This window comes from Bombus huntii, chromosome 8 (assembly GCF_024542735.1).
Source record: "Bombus huntii isolate Logan2020A chromosome 8, iyBomHunt1.1, whole genome shotgun sequence".
Classification (NCBI taxonomy): Eukaryota; Metazoa; Arthropoda; class Insecta; order Hymenoptera; family Apidae; genus Bombus; species Bombus huntii.
The window spans coordinates 14,766,072-14,793,485 of NC_066245.1; the positions used below are offsets into that span (position 1 = coordinate 14,766,072).

The 27,414-nt window shown below is 41.2% G+C and overlaps 1 protein-coding gene across 7 annotated transcripts in view; it reads left to right on the forward strand.

Moving 5' to 3' along the window:
* LOC126868693 (band 4.1-like protein 4A) overlaps positions 1 to 27,414 on the forward strand; it is a 62,633-nt gene that overhangs the window by 13,361 nt on the left and 21,858 nt on the right. For 6 of the 7 annotated variants that reach the window (XM_050624459.1, XM_050624463.1, XM_050624465.1 and 3 more), the window contains 2 exons: positions 21,288 to 21,392; positions 22,273 to 22,412. In XM_050624459.1, the coding sequence (XP_050480416.1) occupies positions 21,288 to 21,392; positions 22,273 to 22,412 (245 nt within the window). Of the gene's footprint in view, positions 1 to 14,705; positions 14,900 to 21,287; positions 21,393 to 22,272; positions 22,413 to 27,414 lie in introns of those variants that run through there. The other variant, XM_050624461.1, reaches the window with a different exon arrangement.

A 27,414-nucleotide genomic window follows, 5' to 3' on the forward strand; every position in this document is an offset into this window, starting at 1 on the left:
CAAAGATTCGTGTCAGCAGTTTCTTTCGCTGCATTTGACGCAAAACGACAGGCTTGCCTTGCAATTTGCTCTTATCTCGAATATGCAAATACAATCGTCGTTGAAATTGCGTTACTGTACCAATTAGAAGGGTTTTCCTACAAATATATATGTTTACATTTTGATTTCTCGCTTCAGATTTTGATAATTTAGATCTTTTCCTTTGAAATTGGTTGCTTTTCTATCTCGATCTTTGGGTATTATGTATATCAAATATGAAATGCCAATGGTGTTCGTTACATAGAAATAACCTGTAAGTTATAGATGTTCCCGAACAACGCTAAAATGAGAATTCCATACTTTACTGCATAATTCAGCGTTTTATGGGTGTAACAGAAAACATGTCGATAACTTAAGTCCTATTTTTATACCTGTATCTAGGATGATTATTTCTGCTTAAGGTGACGCGAAAGGCATTAAAAATGTTACTTGCACGAGTAATAAGGTGTGATCAAATTCTTATCAGTTTCTTTGTCTTTTATTGGTTGTGTTCAACGTCTCGAAACTGGTTCTTGTTCGACACTGTTCTCCTTGGTCGATAGTTGTCGCATCGTTAAATGTGAATCGACCTTAATTCCCTGATTTCTGGGCGCATCGTTCGTGAAATGTAAAACATCGTGTAGCTCACGGCATCACAACCATGCGGTCGGGTCATTAAGTCCAAGACACTTCGCGCACGTAACTGCCCTATTATTCATTCTAGCCAGCGCTGTCTATCAGACGCTGGTTTCAGTTTGCCCAGGGAACTTCGTTGCTTGTAAATTATCCCTGCATTCGCGACTTCCTTTAATTAGATATCGCGAACGTAACGTCAAAAGTGGAAACATCGTTCGACTGCTCGACAACCGAAAGATGTTCCAACAATTTGTAACGATAGGCGGGTTTAGAACTTGTTAGATTTATCTACTACTTCCAGCTTGTCCGTCAGTGTGTAATGTATTCGTCACGATTTATCGCTGGACAAATAGTGTCTCGTTAAGGAAAGTCCACGAACTCAAAGTTTCGTGTCTTTTAAATGTTGAAGGTACCTTGCTTCATCGAAGCAATTCACTTATTTCAGGATGATATTTTTGATCGTTCTTCCTAGTGATTTGTAGTGGGATCGATCTATATGGGAACGATCGTACAGCTAGAAAAGATTGACGTATAAGCTACAGTCATGCTGTGTACGATGTATAATATAAATGTAGTTCATAATTTGTACCAAATATTCAAAGTATAATAATTGCTCATAGAATTTTTCACCTTTACGTATACAAAGAATATACGCTAATGCTAATAATTGTATCCTCTCGATAAAAATCGAATATCGTTTACGCGGTAATCGATGGATTAAAGAGATTAATCGATCTCAAATATTCAATCAATTGCTGATTAGTATTTCAGCCGACTCTGGGCAGAGGTGGCTAATAAGTGACTCGATTTATAAAATGTGGAGAGAAATTTGTCATCATTGGTGCGGTCTAATTGCCTGCTAGTGTGCGCGAGCGTTCACAAATTGATATTCAGCGAATCAAGACGTGCGCACATCGATATTCTTCAAAGGCGAGTTTATACCACGAATTAACCAGCTCTTAGCAATCGATCAGCGGTAATCGAGCATTTTACGACGGCGGACGTTAATGACAAACAAGAAACACGTGTTACACCACTGCCAATACACAGCTACGCTACCACGAACAAAGTGTTACTTACTTATCAGCCGGAAGTAGTATGTTATACTGCCGTGTATTATGGTGCAATTAAGAGAAAAAAATACGCCTGCCTACGCGCTTCATCATTCACTCGTCTAAAGACTGACTTCTGACTTTCCGTCCGTGGTTACGCGAACGAGATACGACGTATATAAAATCTAGAAGTAATTAACTCCGCTCTCAACTACGCTCCGCGTTCCAGCGCAATAATTACGGGTCCCTCTTCCGAATATGGCAAAGTTCATTTTGCGTATGTGAAAACTTTTAAAAGAGCCGACCTTTGGATAACGTCTAATAATTTAAGGAAAAGAATTTGATGTTTCCAGTTGTTTCTATGAACCATGACATTCGGTAAACAATAATACGGTTTTTCCCAATAGGAGACCAAATATCTTGCAGCTGAAAATTTATATGGCACGAAACATCGTTTACCTTGCTATTTTTGACGCACCTTGGTATGTAACCAATGAAACAATACACCGCGACCTCAAGATACCCACCGTCAAAGAGGAAATAGCAAAATATAGCGACAGATATAGCAAAAGAATCAACAAACACCGAAACCCCCTAATCACTGGACTACTCGATACGACGGACCAGATTCGCAGGCTGAAGAGGCACTACCCGCTAGACCTAAACGTTAGATTCATTTAATTATCCAAATTAAGCATATGCACTAACTTATAATACTTATAAATTATACCTATCTATAACAAGTATTAACTTATTGTAAATAAACAGCCATGTCACTGCGCCACGCCAGAAAAATTACTGAAAATTCTCAACGTGAGAATTGATTGTAATTTCAACAAATAAATAAAAAAAAAAAACCTTGCTATTTCGTATTACAAAATGGAAAATTCAAGAATTAAAATTACTTTATGTATTTCCTTCTCAAATTAACGCGCAACTTATGCTAGATTTTCTCAATCTTCAGTAACCGCTGTCATCAAAACCACTCCGACCAAAGCTGCGCGTTCGGCATCTCGCTACCTATTCTACACCGATCGTTTATTTAAAAAGCAATCACAATAATTAAATATACCGGAATCGGTATATCAGGACTCCCGTTAAGCGTTCTAAGTTCATAGCGCGTCAGAATCGAAAGAATTTGACGCGAAATTGCTGCTCTAACGGCGTTTCCCGTTCTTGGCCAAGAAACCATGACCGGTATCGCGCAGGTAAGAGCGAGTCGTATTAAATCGGTTGCTCGAAGATTGATATTCATCGCGTTGTCTGGGGAGGGTTCCACTAGTCCTGTATAAAGGATCTGTTGACCGCCGCTCGTGAAACGTCTCTAACTAATTCTAATTAATGCGCTTCGAGTTGCGCTCCTATCTACTACCTATTAATTCTTACTTCTATTTTAAATTTACACTATTACTTTTATTATTAATTATCAACTATTACCTATAATTATAATCGTCCTTTCTTGCGATGTAATGCTTGCTGCTGTGGCCCGGCTCGGTTTGGCTTGTCTCACTTCAGCGCGATACGGCGTGGCGTGGCGGCGTTTTCGCGATCCATGGCGCGAGCGTCTCACGCAACAACGATTATTCGTAGGGCCCAGTTGACCGGAAAACCTGAGAGAACGTCTTCGTACAGAAGATTGAATCGTGAGCATTGTATGACAGATATTAATGATTCGAATACCTTCTATGAAAGGGAAAGAGTAAACGTTTTAATAAACCCCTAAATTTGATAAATCGAGAGTCTTAATACAGAAAAGTGTAGTCGATCCGAATCTTTAACACTGATCTTGTATTTATTGCACTTAAACAATATAGCTGATCGTGAAGCTGTCTTTGTCGCAGTTATAGAAATTATTGTAAACTAGCAAAGTTCTACATACGATTGCAACAAATGAACTTACAGAAAGAAATCATCGGTTTTTCGATAATTGATAATGGGTTGATTAATTTAATGTTCGAGAAGCTCAATATTTTATTGAATCTCAATCTTTTAATATATACAGTAAATTCTAGTTCAAATACGTTTACAATCGTTAAAATAATCAAATGTAGGTAACAGTACTCTATTTTTCGATTGACCGTGCCTTCATTTAATCGTGACTGGTTGATGGCTAGGTGGATGCGAGACTATTGATCGCGTGTAGCTAGGCTAAATCAAAGTCGTGCATAATCACGCAGGAATGTCGTACTTATCGGCGGACGTTCGGTTTCATTGAACTCGCGCGCGACTCTAATCGAGACAGGAAAGAAGAAGCGCGTTCTCCCGTGGATATTTAAAATATTGCGTAATGCGGCGTGACCGGATGAGAGCAACTCGTCGCGTTGTTCTATTTCTATTCAAGGAAGCTGTTGAACGGTGTCTCGATGATCGCAATCACGATCGTAAATGATTATACGAATGAGAAGATACGGGAAGATAATGATTTTGGTTATACGAGAGCTGGTGACCGTGGGAATGGTAGAACGGCAGATTGAAATTTGTGTTGTGGGAAGGTTAGTACGGAGGGGAAAGGAAATATTATATGGATGCAGGTAAGATGGGAAAATTAATGTATGCAGTGCTTCTTCTGTAAATAATCGGAAAACGAATGGATTGTTGGTGTAGCGTTTAATTGGAATCTGAATCTTCCCACTATGATAGTGAGTATATAGTATTCTTTTTTTACAGAACTAGAAATGTTTAAATCTAAATCAGGCGAGCTCGGTAGACAGGGATTGACTTGTCCTTCGTTGATTAAGAAGATCAAACCTCAGATAGTTTCGCAAGATGTACGAGAAAGAATCCGCTTTCTCTCCAAACGCGGGGATCATTCATCGAATAACCCGATCACTACTTAGTACCTCCATTAAGTTGGACAGACGAAGGAGTCGTGCCGTCATCGTTGCCGCGTTATAATTTCAACAATATTTCGTTTGGCTGCGGGTTTGGTTGAACGAAGCTCACCTCCCGTGACCAGAGGCTAAGTCAGCGGTGGGTTATGGGTGGCGCAGCACGAACAAGGGACGTACGTATCATGGAGGTACCCGGGGCACCTTCTTCTTCTTCTGGCTGGTCTGTTATTAGGCGATATACTAAAATTGGTGGGCCACTTCCCCACGGGGCAACCCCGTAACTCCCTCATCCACCCTGCACACTAATTCACGCGGCTTTTAACTTCGGTTTCTTTCTCCTTCGTTCAGTTCGTACCTTTTCCGTTCCCCTGGCGAACATTTTGCTCTCGAATAGCCAGCCACGGATTTCAGCATGAACACGTGTGCGTTCGTGTAAGCGTGCAACCGAGCGAGCAGTCCACCGCCAAACATTAAAAACGAGGAAATTATTGCCTAGAGAGGGAATCACCGTCTATGGGGGCCCGTACCGATTAACAGCGACCGTGAAAACTTTCGGAATGCTCCGCCGAAGGAGATCCCTGGAATGCCTTCCCTCGGGCTGTTAGAATGAAACGTTCGGTCGACCGGTGATTCTCGATTCGAAAGGGTAATCTTGTCTTTTGCCCGCTGAATTTTTCGGGAATAAAGTCCACGACCGACACGAAACTTCCACGACAAGAGGAGATATTTTCAAACCGTCTTCTTTTCCCTTGTTTTTTTATTTCTTGCGTTCTCTTCCATTTTTTTTTTCATATGGTGGAGCGATCCTACCCCGAAGCAGCCCTAATTATGGGATATTCGGCGATGGAATTTCGATCGGTTAAAAATATCTGGAATGGCTTAGTCGTGACGTTCAGCGCGATATTTTCGGTGCGTGTTTCCTACTGCGATATTCCAAGGCTTTGGTTTCTTTTTTTTAATAAATAACGTTCGAAAATTGTTATTTGGGAGGGAATATGTCGAACATTAAAATTAAAATGGTTATAAGATGTAACTCGTGTTTCTATGAAAAGTTCGAATTCAAAAATTTAGAATCGTGAAATAATTAAGTTAAAATATGTTTGAGATAAAAAAATAAAAATTTTTAAAGTGGCTAAATACGAATGATACTCGATACTAACAGTCGGATATCAGGCAAACACGTTTTACATATTCGCCAGGTATAATTTATGCGATTCGAAGCAACTTCACTCCCGGGTGGGAAATACGACTAATTTAAACGTTACATGGGATAAATACGTTATATTATGCGTTACATCGAGTTTCATGAATATTTCATTACTCGTGTGTATCTCTGCACTGGCCGACTACCCCAAGCGTGAACTATACGTACGAGTAAATATCCATTGTACTTTTTATACCGTTTTATAGGATTTTTATCATGTTATTGCTACATTCGTCTCTGATCGTTCTAATTGTTTATAAAATGTAAAGAGTAATAACGCGTAATTGTACACAATTAGTGCGCGATATTTTTTTAGGAAGAAGATGATAAGGGGTGGAGCATGTACCGATAATCTTCTGGGAAATTGGAAAGCATTACTAATCGAATATAGACACTCCATCACCATGTCTTGCTTAATTTCAAATTCAGACGAGTTAGTTCTGTTTTCGTTGGTAAACAACAATAAACCGAACAAACCGTAGCGTTGCAGTTAAATACAAACAAAAGTCCGATTGAGCCAAGTACAGATGCGAGCAAATTCTCTTTTCACTTGGTTCGAGGAAATGCCAACGTCAACGTTTTTCCCTTCGCGATGACAATCGCAAATTATGGAAATCGAAACTGGCGAATGGAAGTGCAACGAACAGACTGCGTTTGTTGTTTCGTGGCATTGTTTGCTGTAGCTCGCGGAATTTCCGCAAATAGTTCCCACGACCGAAGAAAATGAGGTTCTCGGTAGATTCAGTCTCGGAACGGGAGGATTTGTGCGGAACGAGCACGATGCTGTTTGCTCCGTTCGACAATTATCATCCTTCGAGGCATCTTCCATCCCCTCTGGCCCCGAGCGTTCACCCTTCGCTATCTAGTGACGGTCAACAAAAGAAAATTCGAGCGAGGTTGGTCCGGGAGACCAGTTGAACTTTCCTCGAGGAACATAATTTAATCAGCCCCGATTGGTTCGATTTGACTTTGCGTTAATCCGTCGGACGAAAGTCATCGAAGAATCGTGTTTCAACAAAAAGCGGAAGTTGGAGGCGACTACTCGCGAACCATCGAGTGGGGCAGGATAGGGGTGCATAAAGCGCGAATTACGGACAATAGAAACCTCGTTCCTCGAATTGCGACGGTGCTGTCTCTGCCGAACTTTCCAAGCGATTTTCGTCCATCCTTTTCCGTTTCCGGGTGACGTCTGGAGCGACGATCCTGATAAAAGTTTCTCTCTACGGTGAAATTGAAACCAGTCTAATTATACCCGTAGATCGCTCTCGTTCTCGTCCCCCCTCAATCCCCTGCGCCTCTCCACGCTCTGTTATCCTCGTTTCCCTTTCACTATAGATGCAGGTATATATTAAATTCACTGCCGATGAATTTGTTCTGAAAGGGAGGAATGGTCGTTAAAAAAAAATTCCCTCGTTACGCGTTCGCCAGGTCCCTCGACTATTATATTATACATGCCGGGCGAATTTTAAACTTGAATGACTTGATTGGGGGATATTCGGAAAGAAATCGAGTTACCAATTCTTTTTTTCTTCGTTTTTTCCAAAGTGTTCAAAGGCTGCCTCGTGACGACCTTTCAACAATGAAAGGTCTCAGGGATTAACGAAAGAATACAGCGATGGCGTTTGAGTAACAATCCTAAGTTCTCGTGTAAAAAAATTTGATCGTCGTTTCTTTGATCGATTAATGTCGTTCCAGCGAGCACGCGTAAATATGATTCCATAATACCTGTGTTGCGATCGTATCTTTTCTCATAGGTCAAAATTTCTAGTGGACTCGATCGATTCGATAAATTTATGGATAGCTATGACAATAGATGTCAATAATTTATTTCACTCTCGTATGGAACGCGAGGATAATTTAAAAAATCATTGAATTTTTTAACATGTTGTTAGTGTCGAAGCATTGATAAAGTACAACGCAAATTTTAATCGAAGCTGCGCGAGTAAGTTACTTGACGAAAGTATCATTTCCTCTAACCGCGCTGAATGACTGCGACAAGCTCGCCGAATGGAGGTTGTCAAGTCACACGGAGAAATACCACCGCAAGTAGTCCCACGTTTAAAAATTCTGAATCACACCACTTCCTGAAATCGATCGTTTTACCACTCGTCATTCAAGTCGCTAGCTATCGTGACATCTGTCCGTAGAAAGGAACGGCCCGACCAATCGGGATTCCGTCGTAGCATGTTTCGCAATCAATTTACGAGCTTATGCCCGAGCTTACTCACGGCGAGCCGCGTGTCGAACGCGCTGGAACTCGCAGTATGTCGGTGGAACACAGCAACCCACTGTCCACTCGATGAAAAAGGCGACGCGCGTATCCTGCCTCTGTCTTCATTCCGCTTATCGTTCCCGGGCGTAAACGCGGCGTATATTAATAGAGTTCCACGAGGGCCGGTTGCAAAAGTCTCGTTGTGTCGGAACGTCACCGCGATTACATCAATTTCAATTATCGGGCTACGTCGCGATGCTTGCTCCGTTCTGTTCGGTTTTCTGTTCTCGTGGAACGCGCACGGGTTCTTAGTTTCTTATTATTGAAGAGAAGCAGCAAGGATAGGAAGGAGGAACACGATAATGTACCTGGAGAGGGAAAGAGAGAGAGAGAGAGAGAGGGAGAGAGAGGAAGAGAAAAAGGAAAGGCAAGGATGAGCAAGGATACACTGCGAGGGAAAAGACCGAGAAAAGGGTAGCGTGATATCACGGATTATTAGAGCTGGAACGGTCGAGTCGTTCGGTTAGTAACCACGATACTTATAGACACTATTTCTCGCCATCGATATACCAGTATACGGTCGGTATCTTCCCGGTTTTATATCGCCGATCATAGAACCAGTCTCGCGTAACCGAACAGCCTGGAAGAATGGTCATGCGTCAAGATAATGCGACCGGATAAATGTAACCCTTTCCGGCAGAACCAGATATCGTCGATACACCGCTCCCGTGTCGTTGCCATCGCGCCTCTTCTGCTCGATCCGATCGAATTTGCATATTGTTTATCGCTTGTTCGGATATTAGAGCTGGTTAATGAGTGGCTACAGACGTTACGTTCCATGCATTTTGCGCCCCTGTTTCTGATTCATGAAGGATATCTGTACGGAGGAATCGTGGTAATGCGAGTAATTTGCTGTGAACATATTAAAAAGTGCACGTGCAATTTTATGATAATACCTTTTAGCAAAGGCTACTAAATATCGAGCCTTTTAAGGTTTTATAGGAAACGAGGGTGAAAATGGAATCGAAGGAACAAGCTCGAGAAGTTTGTTCCTATTCGATTTACTTTCGACTCAGGATACGTTTATCTGAGATATAAATTCCTGTATGGGGTGTAGAAGGTTGACAAGAAATTACGTAAAAGCAAGGAAAATGGTTCACAAATCCTGCCTCGCTGTATCTCGGTTTGTATCACTTTTAGTGGATAGGACTTTTAGTTTCTATAAATTTTTCAACGCAATATGTTGTTTGTGAAACGAATTTTTCACCGCGATCTTTCTTTCATATCGTGCCATGCTTCCTTCCAAACAAAAACTTGCTCGTCTGATTTAGATGGGATAAAAAAAGGTTCGACCATGCGAAGGAACAAAATACGAATATTCCATAATGAAGAAACAATAGAACGGTAGAAGATAAAATAGGACGATAAGGATACCTTTATGAAACACGTCCGGTCAAGGGAAATTTCGTAGGTCTCGTTAGAATAATTTTCAAGCGTTCCGAGGCATCGTCCAATTACCTCCTATGACATCTCCCTGCAATTTACGTTCACGATCCGTGGCATCCGTAGAAGGCGAGCCTTCAACGAGGCCTGATTAGAAGAGCTCGCTCTACGTGCATTTCGCGGCCAATTCTCGGCAAAAGGAGCGGAGAAGTTCGCGTAGTTGAAACGACCGGGAATGAAAAGAAGGCGAGCCGGAAACATCTCTGAAGGGGATTTCTTCTTGGCTATCGGTTCGTTGAAATTTTCACTTTTCGAACAAGTTTCATACCTTTCCTTGGTTTCTTTTTTACCTGGAACCAATTATCTACGAGCAATGCTTATTAATGTAATTTACCAGAGGCGTAATCTCTTAAGGAGATAGTTTTTCTAGTGGGATCATTGTTCGCCAACACTTTTCATCGACGTTACTGCGGTCGTTTGCAAAAAGTAGCAACGACGTAAACGAGGAAGAGAGAAAAACCGGTCTGAAATTTTCTGCTTTGTTGCCCGGAGCTTTCGTTCCCTTCCGGCGAACGATGGGAGCATCGTTGTTTCGGATAATTTTTGTAACAAGCCGTAAAAAGGCCTTCCCCCTCATTCTCCTTTTCTTTCTTCCTTCGTTTCATTTGTAGCTTTTCCGTTCCTTCCTCGTTTCTCTCCCCTTTTCTCTTCACGGTAGACGTATTGATTATTCAGATTCCGATTCGTTATGAATAAAGATCACGTTTTCAAGTAAACTCCCCCGTTTACGGGATGGCTCTTGTTGCTTGAGTGGTTTAAAAGTTTCGGATTTTTATATCTCCTGTTAGCAGCAGGGAAAGTTTGGTCGTTAAAGTTAACGAAAATTCTCTTTCTCTTGGGCGCAACAAACTGTAACGAAGCAGTCGAGCATCAGGATTCCTTTGTTCTTTCGCAAGATCGTAAATTCCTTTCTTTTACCTCGCGCAATTCGAATAATAAAAATATCTTCGAATTCGCCTTGTTGAAAAAATATTAAACAACGAATATGTACGAAAACTTTTTAAACTTAAATCTTTTTTACTTTGCATTTTTTCATTTTTGTAAATTAATGGCGAAATTAAAACTTTTTCCGCACGGAGTACTTCGTCAAAAGAACGCGTTATATACGAACGGCTCTTCTTGTCCCCAAGATGAGAGTGAATATCCAAGCAGAAGAAAGATTGAATCGTGCCTCGAAGTATTATTAACGTTGCTCACTGTACCTTCCTTGTGCTCTTTGATACCTTTAAAGCCATCGCTCTGGAGATGTCAAATGAAAGTCGCGACCAGCATTTTCACCGTGACAAGCTTTCTGCCTCGTTACTATTCTAATCTTTCTAATCGCTATCTATCTTTGCATAAGGTTCTTAAGGTCATCTCTTGCATTCCGAGATCAACAATTTTCCTCTTCGTTCGAGATTCCAAATTGCAGTTCGTCTTGGTACACCAGTTGAAGGATATTACAATTTTCGACGTATATTTCCAATTTAAAAGTTTATTTATCATATTGTACCTTATTTCTAAAAATACATATTTGATTCAAAGGAACGTAATTTTTACTAGTTCCGAATTTAACGACTAAAAAAATATTTGTTACTTAGCAACATGCAGTCGCATGTATACATGCAAGTCTCGCGGCAAACAAGAAGCAATTAAAAAGAATCGACGACCAGTCTAATTGTCATCCTCGAACGCAATTAAATCCCTTAATAATCGCCTGTTGACCATCGGTAATTCTTTGTTTTCTTCAAGAAATACATCACCAGTCTCCTCCAGTTAGGTCGTTTCTCGGGCGGTTACAGACGAGGAAGCAGCGATCAGCACTTTTTCTCGGAGCATCGTCGATGAGCTCCAACGAACTGTAACAGAGAACAAGCCAAGGTCAATTATCGCCACGGTAAAATTATACCGACCAATTGGCGTTACGCTGAATGTCTTCTTTCTGCGAGTCTGTAGAATGCAGCGAATCGCGATGGAAGGGGTATTCATCGAGAATTTGAAGGTTTCGTAGCTAAACTACGAGATTCTCCCGCGAAACGTCTGATTCGGGGGCCTCTGATTTGCGTTTACGTGTTCCGATTCCCACAACAAACCCTAGCCCCGGGTGTTGAAAAGTAGCGGCCACCACGGGATCAACGGGAAGACAGAAAGAGAGGGCGGTATGCCTAAATAGACGGTTTGCCTGCAACGTATGTGAAAAATGAAAGAAACACGATTGTAGTGACTGGTGAACAGAGGAGCGAGCACGCAACCTGAAGATGATTACCTACCTCCTGGACCTATACCCAGGTCCATTCGGCCTCGGGCCAGAAGAGAAGAGAACCACCTCTTCTTTATCTTCTCCTTCGACGTCGTCGACGCGTCGCTGTTCCTCTTCCTTTTCGACTACTTTCCTTCTCGTTCGTTCCCCCCTCAAGTTGGTTGTTCTGTACTTTTATTAGTTTTGTTACACCACGCCGCGCCGTCTCGGTCCACACACTTACACGTTCCGTTCGATCTTTCGCTTTTTCTAGGCCGCGTGACGCAGCACGCTTTTAAGTGCTTACCATGTACTCTCCCTTGTCGTGCTCTCGCAGAAGTAGGACGATGTTAGGCCGCACGTATTATATTAATCGCGTTAAGCTGTCCGACTTCATCGTATTACAGCTTACGGGAAAGAAAATAAGAGATCTACTAGAGTTTTTGCACTGCCTCGGCCAAGTTGCGTGGTAGATTTCACTAACTAGTATTCTAGCCACGCGAGGTACATTCACGAAACACGGTGTAACGAAACTTGTCATTTAATAACGTTCAACCACTTCCTTTGTTTTTTTTTTTTTTTTGCCGCTTTTTAAGGTGAATATGTATCTGTGGATTTAATTACACCGTACACTTATTGAAATGTTTCTTTTTATTTTAGCGTTTTTAGAGTTTTCGAAGGAGATGATTGTGTGTACGGATTAACGGTAGCTTTCTTCGCCGCATTATTGAAATAAAATTTCGTTAAAGACAATCGGAGGGTATAAAAGAATTCGGAGAATATCTTCCGTTTGTTTCATTATGTTATAACTCTCTCTTGTTCATGCCTTACAATCATTCTGTAACCGGCGTATCAACTCCTTTTTTTCACATCACGTATATTTCTTCTACTTTATCTTCAAAGCACTCGTTCAATCCGTGTGCAGGGTGTAGGGTGGGAGGATGGCAGCTGCCATTTCCAACAACTAGCAATCAGTGAAGTAACTTTTTGTATAAATAACATTTACATATCTTCGAAGTCCTGCATCGTGTACGCGGAATAGCGCAGTGAGTACATTTAATACTGCTATGTAATCTTTAAGCTCAAGGTTAACTAATGCCAACTAGTGGCATTTTAAAAATTTGTTAAAAACTTTTCTACCTGTTGAAATCCTACGTTCGATACCTCATCCACCATATTTCATTGAAAACCACTACCAACGTGCAACGTCAATTCTCAATCTATCGGACAATCAATTTTTTCCCTTGAAGTCGCACAGTAACGAACTGCGTACATCTACCAACGATAGTCATCGTTGTACGCGCGCTACGATGGCCGCGAAGTACAGAGCAAAATCGAAGAGAGCAGCGTACACTCGAAAGGAAATTGTCGCGCGCGGAAAAAGGAGGAGAAGAAGAAGAGAATCAGGAGGACGAGGAGGAGGATGGATCGGCAGGCTGGTAAGTCGCTAGCGCAGAATCGCGGGCGACCAGCCGGTCGTGGTGTTCGTTTTCTTTATCCCTCGCCACATCCCTCATGGGGTCGGTGGTGTTGCTCGTGCAGCCAACGATGCATTTTCCGCTGAAAGCCTATGAGTGCGAAGCTGTTGCAGGTGAAATGTTGCGCACTGCGTACCTTTTGTGCGCAAGGAGTGCCTATTTACTTGGTTGCTCGGAGGCTTGTCTCGCCAGTGGCAGCGCGACTTCCTCTAAGAGTACAATTTTTTTGCTGGAGCTTCTCGATTTTCCTGGCTGGATTCAACGCTTCTTCTCATTTCGCTCCATCCATTAGCTATCCCGCCTGTAACACTCCTCCCTCTTTCTCGCCTTCTTTCGTTTTCGAAGCGGTATATGGCCTTCGAAGTTGCATAATAGCAGCCGTTACGACGTAGAGCGCCGAAACATCTCTTCGTATTACCACTCGCGGAGAAAATCTCATTGTTTCAATGGTTCGTTCTTTCATCGGGGATTTTCCGCCATTTGTATTCATCGTTAAATAGATTTCTGCACAATTGCTTGAGCAGTTTAGGAGTAGGTTAAGGAACAAAGTTTGCTTCGGTTTGTAAGTTAAATGTATCGTTGCTTGAAATTCACTAGGAAAGTGAACGCTTGCAGTGTTGAGATACTTAGCTTAACGTAACATCCTTCGGTTCACTTTGGGCTAAATGAACGCGAGGTGATACGGATGTAGCGTGACCGTGATCGAGAGGAAGATAGCAGCGACAAGAAAGTTAATTACCTGGAAGAGAATATGTTGTAATTTCGTGCGGTTTAGTTTAACCGTTATTAACTTCGTTACATCTTTTGTTATTTTCGACTGAAACGCATTTTTCTATCGTTAAACCGCTATAGAGGAAGCACGCGGAGGATGAAACAAAAACGACTGATCCCTCGCATCCGCGTAATAACAACAACGTTGTATTGAGAACTATCGAAGCGTTGCTTCCATCTAAGTAACTTCTCGGATAATACATCGATCCTAAGCATGGCGCGCAGCATAAACAGCAATGGTACATGACGTTTCACGTCAAGTTCAGCGGCGCGGTTTATAAAAAGTGACAAATGGACTGACGAAGTGCTGTCCTTGCGGCCATCGAAACCTTCCCTCCTACCATGGGTATACATATTAAGTATGGACTACGCATTCTCTCTCTGGGCTACGTCCACCATGTAACTATTTATAGACGACAGACCGACCGACCCTGATAGAAATGCCTTGCAGAGAATGCCGTACGTACCTTTTCTTCTCTCTCTCTCTTCTTTTCCCTCGGTGTGTACATATACCCGAGATAACGAACGCGCTAAATGGAATCGAGCAACGCTAATCAGTCGCCGCTTGTTCCACGATGAATGAATCCTTCATAATTCCGTGTCGGTCGACGAATCGCCGTGCTTCGCGGAATATCGAGTTAATGTAACCATAGATTTGTGCGTGAAAAATGGTAATGGCCAGTCGGAGTACGGCAAGAACCACAGCTTACACGCGATAGCCTGGCCCGCGTGCATGAACGTGAACCGTGCAACTACCGAAGCGTTGCTTCGTTCCAGTGCATTGCAGCAGCGATAAGTTACGCGAGAGTCCGTCGATCGCAAGGCGACCAACCATCGCAGCTTCGAGGCTTCCTTCGCCATCGCAACGCTTGGAAAAAGTGACAAACAACCCGGGCAGCTATCGTCCTCGCGCATGAACCGTTCTGTACCCGGGCAAGAAGCGCATTAGTGTATGCGCCACCAGTTTACCTCTCCCGTACGCGTTTAATTAACTAATTTATTTAATTGCTTAACGATTACCTTTCCTGACACGAAAACGTGTAATTTATTTTCACCGCGTAACGAGCCGATCCCCCTTCTTCCCTTTCCCGGTTTATTTCGTTTTGCGGATTACGTTCGCTTGCTCGTGCCGGTCTGTCATTCAGAACGAGGCGGTCTCGAGCGGTGCTAATTGTGATCGATCGTGGGAGTTAATCGAATTCCAGAGCTTTCCTATTTATTGCGTTCGTTTCGTCGAATTGTTGCTTATTTAAAGGTATTTTAAAAAGTACATTTAGAATTTGCAATTCGTTGGAATTTTAGTGTTTCGAGTATGAAAAGTTTCGTGTATTTCGATTTTTAGAGCGTTATTCTAATGAAGCGATTTCTAAAGTTCTAATTAGCTTAGCATCCACTTAAATATAGAATCACCTTAGTATCAACGAGAAAATATCAATTCTCTTGCTGCCAACAGCCATGCGTCCAGATGAGAAAGAATTTTTTTGAAGTACTCGTTAACTATATCGAAAAAACAATTCGAATTACCGCTTAACCGACCTCTGATATAAACCGGTGGAGATTGGCGTGAGCAGCAGGGTTAATTCATCGAAGCGACGACATTCACCTGTAGCATCACGTGTAGGTACTCGAATAGGTAGTCTGGTATCGCGAATGAATTGTCCGCGGGCGATCGACGGAGTGCGTCGAGGCCGCGGCGATGAACAGAGCTCGTAGCTCGAAAATTGGTATTCCCCGGTAGGTATGAGTTAGCGGCATCGGTATGTGGGTATTATACCTTTTGTATTCCGATGTGACACGCCTCCGTCACGTTTGCGGGCGTACAACGACGACGACAGCGTCGGCCACGGCGAAACGGCCAGCAATGGACGTATGGGTGGACAACGATAAGAGTGTCTCCCGTTGCCGCGAACGTCCACGTACACCCACACGACCATCCCGTCGTAGAGTGTAGAACGTAGAGCGTGTAGAGAGAGCACGTACGTGGACGCGCGTACCAACACGAAGGCACACAGACGGCACGAGAGGGCCCATGCGGATGCCATACGTAAAGGCTCACTGGTAGCAGAGTACCCAGAGCCGTATGTACGTTTGAGAATACATTATGTAAGCAAAAGGTGAAAAAAGACCGGTGGAATAAGCCTCACCAGATTCTATCGAGTCGCGTCCCTCCGTCTACTCTCTTCCAGCACCTTCCTCTTCTTCTTCTGCTGGTCTTCTGCCTGCCGCGTGTTCCTGTACCCCTGAGCCCGAACATCGGGCCAGCAGCATCAGGGCATAGACCTTCGCTCTGTTATACGTACAGGTAGTATACATACGTATCCGCCGATACCGATGCTGTGTCGTATATATACACCGAAACCAAGCCGCTGGCGCTCGTAAGCTGAGGGAAGAAGGGATACAAGAGAAGAAAAGAGAGAAAGAAAGAGAGAGAGAGAGAGAGAAGAAAAAGGCGAAAACAATGCATCCTGGAAGCAGCCGGGCGAATTTCATCGCGGGTCTGGGATATGGCCAGGGAGTGGGGTCCAAGTCGATTCTTCTTGTGGACATTGAAGTTCTTCGATCTTCCGATCCGCCAAACCTTTGGTCAGGAACCAGTTGGTGCTCTGCATCTTCTTGAGGACTCCTTTTGGGGACGATTGTGCCTATCTCGGCCACGAATCTTTTTTAATAACAACGCGAAATTTTATAATACGTACTTCGTAACGCCGATACGAATTACGAACAAATCGTACTCGTAATATCGCAAGTTGGATTCTCCAGCTTCTTCATCGACCGTTGCTTTCGTGAGTCACGTTGCACGCGGAAACATAAATCTCGTTAAAAAATGCAGCCCTTTCATTTCCCTCGTTTGCGATTCCACGAAGGCATCAGTCGATCCACGAAATCCAAAATATTCAGAAGCTACGCGTGTCTGTCGAGAATCACGTAGCTCGTGGACGACAAAAGTGTGCTCGTCTCTGTGCTGATCGTTGGTCGACGGGATCCTCGTTTCCATCATGGTTGTCACTGTTTTCGAAAAGCTTCGATGTTCGCGGTACCAACCACGTAGATTACCGAGATTTAAAAGGACTTACGAGAGTAACCGGTCGAGATGAGCAGTAAACCTTGGGCCATCGACGTTTCTTTTCTGCACCTTTCCACCTTCTTCGTCTTCTTCCTCTTCTCTTTCCCTCTCGTCGAACTATTGCTTTCCTCTTCGGCCGTCCCTCTTCTTCGCGCGGATTACGTCTTTGTTTCGGTATGTTCCTATGATAACATTGTTCCGGTTGCAGCACAACCGTGACGATTTTTTGTATTTCGACCGACTGATAAAATCGCGATATACTTCGTTGGTCCGGGAACACTATATTTCACTTGGATCGCGCGTTCGTATGCGTTGTGGGAGATTCAACGAGTGAGCTAGAAGATAAGGGCACGTTTTAATAAAATTGCCCGTATTCAGTGCAAGTGTAGCGTTGCAAAGGAAACTATTCCTGTCTACGATCGGAGCTTAATAAAGGGAAGAAGCTCGTTGCACCCATAGTAGAACTCCCTTTAAATTAGAGCTTTTTTTTCGAACATTCAAATCTCTTTTTTAAATCGATTAAATATTTGTTTTTAATTTCACGAGTTTTTCTATTTTCTGCCTTTGTTCCACTAGGAACATTTACTTCATTAAATCAAAAGTTCTATAGAATACAATCTATAGTTCGCGAACTGTTGACTTTTTAATCGTTTAACCTAGAACCGTGCGTTATTAGCTTTACTCTTCAAAATCTTTCCATGGAAAACTGCTCTGCTCCTAAAAAGTAAATTTTGCATGGAACCGAGTGAATCATTTAAATGGTCTGATCCACAGGAGCATTCGTTTGATATAACAAATTCTACCTTCGTGTACCGGACACACGATACACGTCCCTGTTTGTTCCGATAAAAGTGCAACATTTATGAACTTGTCGTGGCGATCTTCGTATACCCCTGAGCTCGTTCATTAATAAATTCGTTCGACGCGCACCAAGTAAACTATGGAGGAGCAGTAATCACATTTTTCGCTGGAAATATGTTTTTGCTCTTGCAACAAATTACGCAGTGACGCGCACTGTGCATTCGTTCGTTGCACCGATTCCAATGTCATTATACCTGTCCCTGGTAGAAGAAGAACTGGCCTGATCCGTGGAAGGTGCAAACCACCTCGTCGTGGTAAAAGTGCAGGTGCAGCAGAGGTAGAATAGATGCCAGAGCCGTGGATGGGTTCACGGCACCTACAATAAATTTCATGATGCCGCGATCCAGATACAAGTATAGCCAGAGTTGAAAAGAACGAAAGAAGAAAAAACGAGAGCGAGACAGAGCTGCCTCGTTCGATATTTCTTTCGCTTTTTCTCTTTCATTTTCCTTCCTTTTCTTCGGTCGTGCATGCCCCGATGCTTTATTGTTGACCCCGGCTATCGAAAATCATTACCTAATTTTACTTAACGAATTTCTTTGTTGGATATTGGCTGACACTTGCTCTCTGTATTGATGAACGTTTATGAAACGTGTGCAGTAGTTTGTGATTATTGTTTCGCTCATTATTCAGATAAAAATGTGTCATAACGTAAAATTTTTTTCAGTTAAATCTTCTTGGTGATTTTATCAACTGATGAATAAAAGATTCCAAATTAGACGAAGGGAGATCTTGAAAAATGTTGATAAGAAAAGGTAAAATATGGTTTTTCAACATTTTATGGTAGAAAAATTTTAAGAATAATCTAAGAAAAAGTCGCTCCGATTTCAATTTTACATTTCAATTCTATTATTTTATATTCAAGGAAATTTGCTTCATTGATATTAACTATAACGGATAATAAAGATGCAGATATTGATTATTTCTACGTATTTACATCTTTCATATGAATGATATATTATTATTCGATCGTTAGAGAAATCAACAATACGTTTACTTATCGTCGTAAAATTCTGTGACCTGTGTGCGAAATGCTCATAGTGTAACGAGTATTTGAAGAGAAAATGATACGAAGGAAATGGCAGAAACGATGGTACTCAAATGACTTTATCGTTTAGTAGTACATATCTCGATCGGACATTTCGTAAAGTTTAATTATATTTGCGAACAAAATATTACGACATCAAACGTTTCGACGTGACATTATAAATTTACTTTTTATTAATTTTTCTTTCAACACCCACGAAAGGATATCAACAAAATTTACGCGGATCACTCGAAAGACACCGCTAATTTGCGTTCTAGTCCCGGGTTTCCTCGTTTCCGAAGAACACTTTCCCTCGACAAATGACGAAGCGTGGCAGCCGTAACGCCGCAAACTAACAATTGTCTCGAATACGTGCACGGCGTGGCGATGATCAATACATATCGCGCGCAACTTGTCAAAGTCGAGCCACCGCAAGATCGTTAGAAACATCAGCCTCGGCTTCAATTATCATCCTCCAATTCCAATGGTGTGTGCGCGCAAGAAACGGCGCTCTCTGTATGTAATGAACGATCGAGGGAGACAGCTGAACGCAACAAACGTCTCGCGGAAGAGAAACGGAGAACACGCCGGAGAGCCAAGTATGTAAGTAGATCGACGAAGACTGTGCGGTGGAACGAAAGGACGTGGAGTAAAGAATAAGAGGTGGTAACACGGCTACGCTAATTACGAACAAACTCAGGGATATTTTTCCTTCTTCGTATATTCATGTGCACGGGGACGTACACAGCCCATATCTTCAAGGAACAAACGATCGAGTACGAAAACACACGTCGTGAATCTCCGTTAGTTTCCCCCGAAGGGGAACAAACGAGCGTCATGGCTCAGCCACGGAGCCAACTGGGAACCGGAAACCGGTGATTTCAATCTCAGTTCACCGACTGGATGTCCCGCGGTTAAATCGACGCCGAGTCGATGCAGTAAACTATCTTCGATTCTTCACCTTTCGATTCTTTTATTGGGCGTCTCTGCTCGAATTGGTCGCTTTTTCTTTCTTTCTACCCTCTTTTTTCCAATCGAGGTGGCTTAACCACGCAAAGAGGAACTTGAAGAAATTGTAAGGTCTGCATCGTGGAAATAAATTCTTGACCGCATTCCTTTTGATGGTGGTCCTTTTAGCAAGATACTTTTAACTTTTATATTAGGTATATTTTATATTTTATATTAGAAATGCTAAGGAAGAATATTAGATTCTTGGAAATTGGTTTGATTCCTGGAGTTCCTTGTTAGTTTTCTCTTGAGTTATATTGTTTGAAGGTAGGAATGGTAAGGCACTTGATCGGGTTGAAAATGTTTAAGTAGATTAATATCTCTAAAAGAATATTTGACTCTTGGAAGCCTGGTATGCTAATTACTATAGCATTCGAAGTGAAAGTTTAATGGAGAACTATGCGAGATTATTGAACATATGGGCACTAAACGGTATAGCACGGACATATGTATTTAAGTTAAGCGTCATCGAACTAACATTTAGTAACCTTGTGCGAGAAGTTACAACTACCTATTATTTCGTTACACGTATAGAAATTACTTCTCATATAGAAGAATATACGAACGTTAAAATGTAATTTAACAGAAACGGAACGAGTATCTGTCTAAAAAAAACAGCGATTGCTCGCAACTATCGAATCTACATACAGGAAACCAGTCTTTATCCTACTTATTTATTTTGTATAACATAAATATTTCTGTTTTTATTAAACCAAACGATGTATTGCGAAAATATAGAAACACGCATGTTGGAAATGTAAGGAAAACACAAAGCATTGACAAGAAACTAAGATCGATCGACAACGAAAGCGTTTCGATCTAGCATACCTGTTATTTATCACAGTAAAACAAGTGACGTGCTATCACGACATCAAGAGGATCGAGCTGGTTTTGTATTAAACTCGTTTTTGTTTTAAACTCGATTTTAAATTCTATTTCACTCTGTCCTGTGTAATAATTGCGAAGTATCACATGTCCGATCGTAATATGGCTGCTCGCGCTACAGATAGAACTTAATTATTCCGCGTGCAGCTAGAAAATCTACCGAGCGTAATGACAGATTGCGCGAGATTCTCAGGTTGGAAACAGACGGAAATCGATTTTGCGGCTGGGACGGAACCGTTATGAAACGTGTCGTACAACTTCCCCTTGAATCAGCGTCGATAGATAGTTGGTTCTCGTGCACAAAGGCATATAAACGCGTTCTAATGCAGTTCGAACGACGTGCTCAATGACGCGTGCGCATCACGATTTAAATCACCACGCTCGATCGAGCGCGGATCGAAAGTCGTCGCAGTGATACTAATGTAGGTCGGTTCAGGAAGTAATTCCGCTCGTGTCGCTAACGTCGGCATTGTTATTGACTGGATAAATCAAACATTGCTCTTTTTTTCTATTTTCCAGAGCTCGAACCTTGGTCAGGAACTGCTGGATAGGGTATTCAGGCACCTGAATCTATTAGAGACTGCTTACTTCGGTCTACGTTACCTGGATCACAGCAATCAGACGGTAAGGATGTTGTTTCTATTGACCTTCCGTATCGAGTTGATCGAAATTACAACGAATAGCGTGTAGTAGGTGCAGGAAGCATTTACAAATATTTTCATCTTGATGTTTATGTACTAGTTGGGTGACTTCGGATATGTTAAATTTGTTACTAGCAAAATGTGATTATATGGGTGCGATATTAAGATATTAAATCTTTCATTGACATTTTTTTTATCTAACGTTTATTATGTACTTTCCGTGCCTACTATACCTTTTAACATATTTTAAAATGATTATGCAATTGTATCTCGCCATATAATAACTTCATTGAAAAATATACTACGCCATCGTTTTTAAATTTCATTTTTGTTTTCATGAAAATATGTCAAGAAGTTTCTTTTTATTTCCACGAGTATTGAATTAGATATCATATGATCGTTTCGAAAGCTCTTTAGACCTTAATTTTCAGATCAAGGTAGCGCGCGTGAGAAATTTTGTTCGCTTTCTGGTAAAGCTTTGTCAATTACGGTATGAGACAGACGCGTTCCCTTCTATAATTATAATCAAAGGCAAATTGACTCGGTCTAACGCGAAGCGGTGTCTTTGCTACGTCTTTGGCGTGACTCTGAACAAACAGCAGTGTATGATCAATGCAATAACTGGATATCGAACGGTTAATTAGATTTCGATGATGAAAAATTCATAGGAAGGATGGCCCGAAGGGAGTCGATTGCATCGGCCCCGGGCCATAAGAGGATAGGATTATTATCCACGGGAAATGTCAAGCTGCCTGCAATTTCCGGTCTGCTTGATCAACAGTTTCAGCGTGACGCGCCTCGATCGGAAGGGGATTAATTATTTAGAAGTAATTCTCTACTGTGTTATTCGCGCACCTTTATAGCAATGGCTCGACCCGAGTAAGAAGATCGGAAAGCAACTGAAAGTCCAAAAAGGAGATCCGAGCTCGGATGTCTACACTCTCTACTTCGGTGTAAAATTCTACGCGGCGGACCCCTGCAAGCTCATTGAAGAGATCACAAGGTGAGCAGATTGAATTTATCTCGTCACGCGAATAGTCCACTAACTACCCTCGATGCTGTAAACCACCCTCTCGCAAATAATTTTATCGATCCAAGCTTTGGCATAATTGTATTTGAGTTCTATGCTGAAGGGAAATACATTTGATAGAATTATTTCAGTGAAATATGCGATGGATCATATTTTTGTTTCCCTATTTTTTTAATTAGTGCAATGGAGCGAGAATTCTATTTATATGGTAGATCTCACGGCAGAAAGAGTGAAATTGGAGAGGGTAATGGATCAAAAGTGTCACAAGATGGGTCTGAATAAAACGAAATATATCAGGGTATTGGTAAACCATTACAAACTAAAATCAATAGTCGAGGAAAATATCGATGATTATAAAAACATTTCATATCATTATCTTTCGAGATCCGTCTCAAAAATTTTAATTTATCAACAACGGTACTACGAACGAAGTTGTTAGATACAGACGTAGATACAATTCATCGAACTTGTATTAATAAACATATGAAAACTATTAACACTTTTTACAGTAAATTATTAAAAATATTATAATAATGGTAGACATGTACGTAGTCATGGAGAAACTTCCTCTACCGTGTCATTAAATTATCGTGCCTCGTATCTTATATCGTTAATATTTATTTTGTAGGTACTGCTCACAATTTGAAATATGTATGCTGTCAGTATGCTTGTTAGCTGTACTAATAGAAATTAAATTATACATATTCATCCTGTATCATTATCATCATCATCACCACGAACCACGCAAACTTCTCATAATATCCAGGACATGAAACAACGATTAATCTTAAATTCACACGTTTTCCGTTTTAAAATACAATAGCGTGAACTTCTCAATCTTCCACTCCGTTATTTCTTCTCGGCTTGAATTGCTAAACGATTAATCGCGAAGAAAACAACACAAGCGAGAGACACGTCGATTGGTATCACGTTTATTACGAGAATCTAACAGTACTCGCTCTCCTTGTTCTCCTTGGCTATTATAGTCGGAGAGATAGAATTCGATTTTGTAGTTAACGCTGACGAAAATTTACATCGTTTTACATTGTCCGGTCGTGATTCTTGAATTAATGGACGAAGCAAGTTTTGTAATCTCTCAATCAGTTCCAACACTAGTAACGCGAAGTACCACCCGTTTTATGTTCGCGTGTGTTTGTATACACGGACGAGCTCTCGGTTCTGTCGCATGTCGCATCATGAATACGAAACAGACACGTTTGCACGAGTATAGGTCTCGTGTCACAGGCACTGGATGCCTGTCTCGTTATCCTAATGAGTTGGGCTTAAAATTCTTCAAAGCACGCCTGAAAATCTTTTTACCTCAGCGTCATTCCAGCGAAGGAGTTAAAAGAATTTAAAACACTCCTTCTCCGACATTGCACTCGTTCCAGTAACGCAAGCGCGCTTCTTTTGATAAACAAATCGCTCCACTCGATGTAACTTACTATCTTTTCCTCTTTCCTTTTTTATTCTTCCTTCGAATTACAAAGAACGAATTGTCTGGATGTTAATCTTATGTTTTATGTGTCGTTTAGTGCAGTATAAGATTTGTCAGTCGACAGAATCACAGACGATAGTTATTAAAAATTAATCGAATGCACGACATGGAAGTAAGAAATTGGAGGTAATAAAGAAATACGATGACTTTTTGTAAATAAATTAATAATAAGTAGAACTGGAACTAGACTTTTGAGATTGAGTAATCTCTTATATGAGTCCTTCGTAAATTTCAATGTTATTATTGATCCATTGTATAAAATATTAACTAAATTCAATACTTCTACAGTGTTGAACGCTTTTAATGAGAACACGTAGTAATTAAAATTTATTAGGCGACAATTGCGAGTGAATTTATTGTACTTAACCTACAATGCATTCTGTTATGAATCTTCAGAGAGATCTGTACTGAAGTTCTAACGATCTTAATAAAATTACGGTACGATGACGAAGTACGCATATCTTTGAATATCTAACTCTGGAATCAGTTGTTCAATTACCTTTGATCGATAACTTCTGTAGATTCTAGTAATTTCAAATTGAATTGCATATATAGACTTACGTGTATATTGCGAAGAAATTCAATGCAACCATCGGATTCGCGAAATATCTCGAAAATTCGTACGAACGGTGTTAGCTTCTTGAGAGGAATCACCGTCATTTCTTGCAGCTTTTTATCAGCCTTATACGTAATATATATCCGTGAGTGGATCGATTTAGCCGATCAAGCGTCGACAAGAGTATAAGCGAATGCCGATGTCGACGGCAGGGTGTAACGGACCTTTTTAATGGAAATCTAGAGAAAAATTGAGGGTTCTGTCACCGATAAACCGACTCGATTGATTCGTTGCTCGCTGGAGGGAGTTTCACAACCCCTGTGTACGATTCTAGCTTCTACCTTTTCCTCCGCTTTGCGAACGCTGCTTCCCTTTAAGTTCCACCTGCCAAGATAAAACAATCATTTTTTTGAGACTGTCGACTTCGCTGCGGTCGGTATCGATCATTCACGGTGTTTCTTCCTCTTGTGGTCGACCGCGAGCGAAGTCGAGGGAGAGAACTACCGCCTTGGTCGATCTCGAATATTTCGTATCCGCTTCCGCGTGATGGAAGCACGGTAAGGGATTGTTTTATTTTTTTCGATTTCTTACAAAGTGATGCACGAAGCAAATTATTAATTAGCGATTAGACGGTAAACGTAAAACTTGGTAGTACGAAAAGAAAAGGGCTACAAAGAGTTTCCTAGAATGTATTATATAAATTTAACAACGAATTTTTTTTTAAACGATTGCAGCCATTGCTTTTAGTGGTTGACTATATTAATGTTGATTTCTTTACCAAGTAAGTTTTTTGTATCATTATCGTAGCATTTATTTCTGCAAAATATATATACATTACGCGTGTCTACGTATATATTTCGTGAAACGTTATACACTATGAAACTCGTCGACTCGTTTGATTGCTTTCACGAGGGCTTCCACGGGGGTAATTTTGTTATTACGTATCTAAATGCGAAGTATCGTTCTTTCATGGAAATCTGAAAATTGTGCGTCTCAATGTACGATAGTTATAGAAACTTTTTCGTCCTGTCGTACGGAAGAATTTTGAAAACTAGCAACATTAACATTGCATTCTAGATGATCGTGATTACGGAGGAAACCTGTTTTCTTTATTAGCTCATCTTGAAGCTAGAATAGCGCAGGTTTTCGTTAAAATCACGTATTATCCTTAACTTCTCGTCGTTTTTAGTTTACGAATATTGACTGCAAATATAAGTATAAATTAGTCGCGAGGTACCAAACTTTAGTAATTTAGATAGACAGGTTCTCACCTGTAGGGTTCTCATCCTTTCTTGTAGGATCTGATCTCTTTTCTTGCTATATTAGCTTATATTCTGTGTTTCTATCAGATTTTTTAAATTTGTCAAGCTTTATGAGTTTCTAGTTATTTTTTCCTATTATAATGTCTTAATTTTTCTTGGCAATCTGTATTAGTTATAAGTTATAAGCGATCCACAATCGAACCGATATACATACAATTATTATACAAACTTTGTATACTTCGGCTTAATTAGAAATCCCTTCTACCTATTCGTTATGAAGCCCAACGATAACGAATCGAAGGCGTAAGCACTTTGCTTGAAATTAACTTATCAATTACTAACATCTATCTCGTCATATAATGTCTTATCAAATCACCAAACATCCTACTTTTAATCAATCTTTTACCGCACTATCCGTTCTTTTACCGCGCCTCTATCCATCCTTTCTTCTGCCAAGATATCGACTTGTTCCGACGAAATCCAATAACATCGCCAGGTATTATCGTTCCTTTCGTAATTCGTTAAGAGCTACCAACAAATTAACAAAGAAAAAGGATTTGTCACACTAGGAGACCATGTATTGCCGCGACAGGGCGGAAAAATTCGGCGGTTTTCACGGCATTAAGCTTGTCGTCCATCGTTCAAGATTTTTCCGGCAAAATAAAAACTCGGAGAAAGACGTCCATTCGCTTGATTCGGTATAGCCACACGATCCGGTGTACCGAGGAAAGGGAAGAAAAGGCGTCTTTGGAAACAGACGAACACAATCTATATGCAAATGCGTTCATCTTTTATCCCGAGTATGAGCAATCGATGGACGCTTGTCGAGGCCCCGTCGTGGTTGCATCTTCGACTCCATTGCACAATGAACGAACCGCGGGATATCAATATTTACGCGCTACCAACCGCTTATAAATAATTCCGGTAAGATGCGCATTTGCTCCCGCCATCACTGCATATTTGTTTTCGCAGAAATCGAAAGCTGCTCGAGAATTATAACACGAACGATGCAGATTGGTTACAACTATATCTCGCGTGTCTGTTTTTCGATATTTCTAAATAAACGTTACAATATCGAGACCATAACTTTGAAACGGGAATTCTGCGCGATTGCTTCTTTTTATTCGCTTATTGCGAGAGACTGAGGTTCTAGCGAAAGGATCGAACGTTAGTGAAAGAATGTTTAAGCAAATCTCGAAGCAAATGCAGAAGACTGCAAAATGAAGAAAGACAGACTGTATGGATATTAGGGTACACGTATTAGGTGGAAAGTGCATGCTAAACGCATCTTACGTTCGGCATTATTTAAATCCATCGCACTTCGAAGATTTCTCGCAAACTAATTTTCATCCAAATCAGATATCTCGCGTTTTAATGAATGTACATCTCACCTAAAGCGTCGCGCAAATGACATTGCGTCGCGAGATAACTCGGCCACAGATGCAAAATGGTTAAACGTCCTTGATTTTTGGTGTGTTCACCGAGATGGAGCGAGTTTTTCAAAGGAAAGATACGATCGTACACGTTCGCGATATGCGTTTTACGGTCCTACCGCTGTTACTTTTGTTGTTCTCGCGAGCAGATGACGAACGTTAAGGACTATTTAGTTTCGCAATATCGTGGTATTCGAAGGTGTTAAAACGCGAACTGTGAAAATTT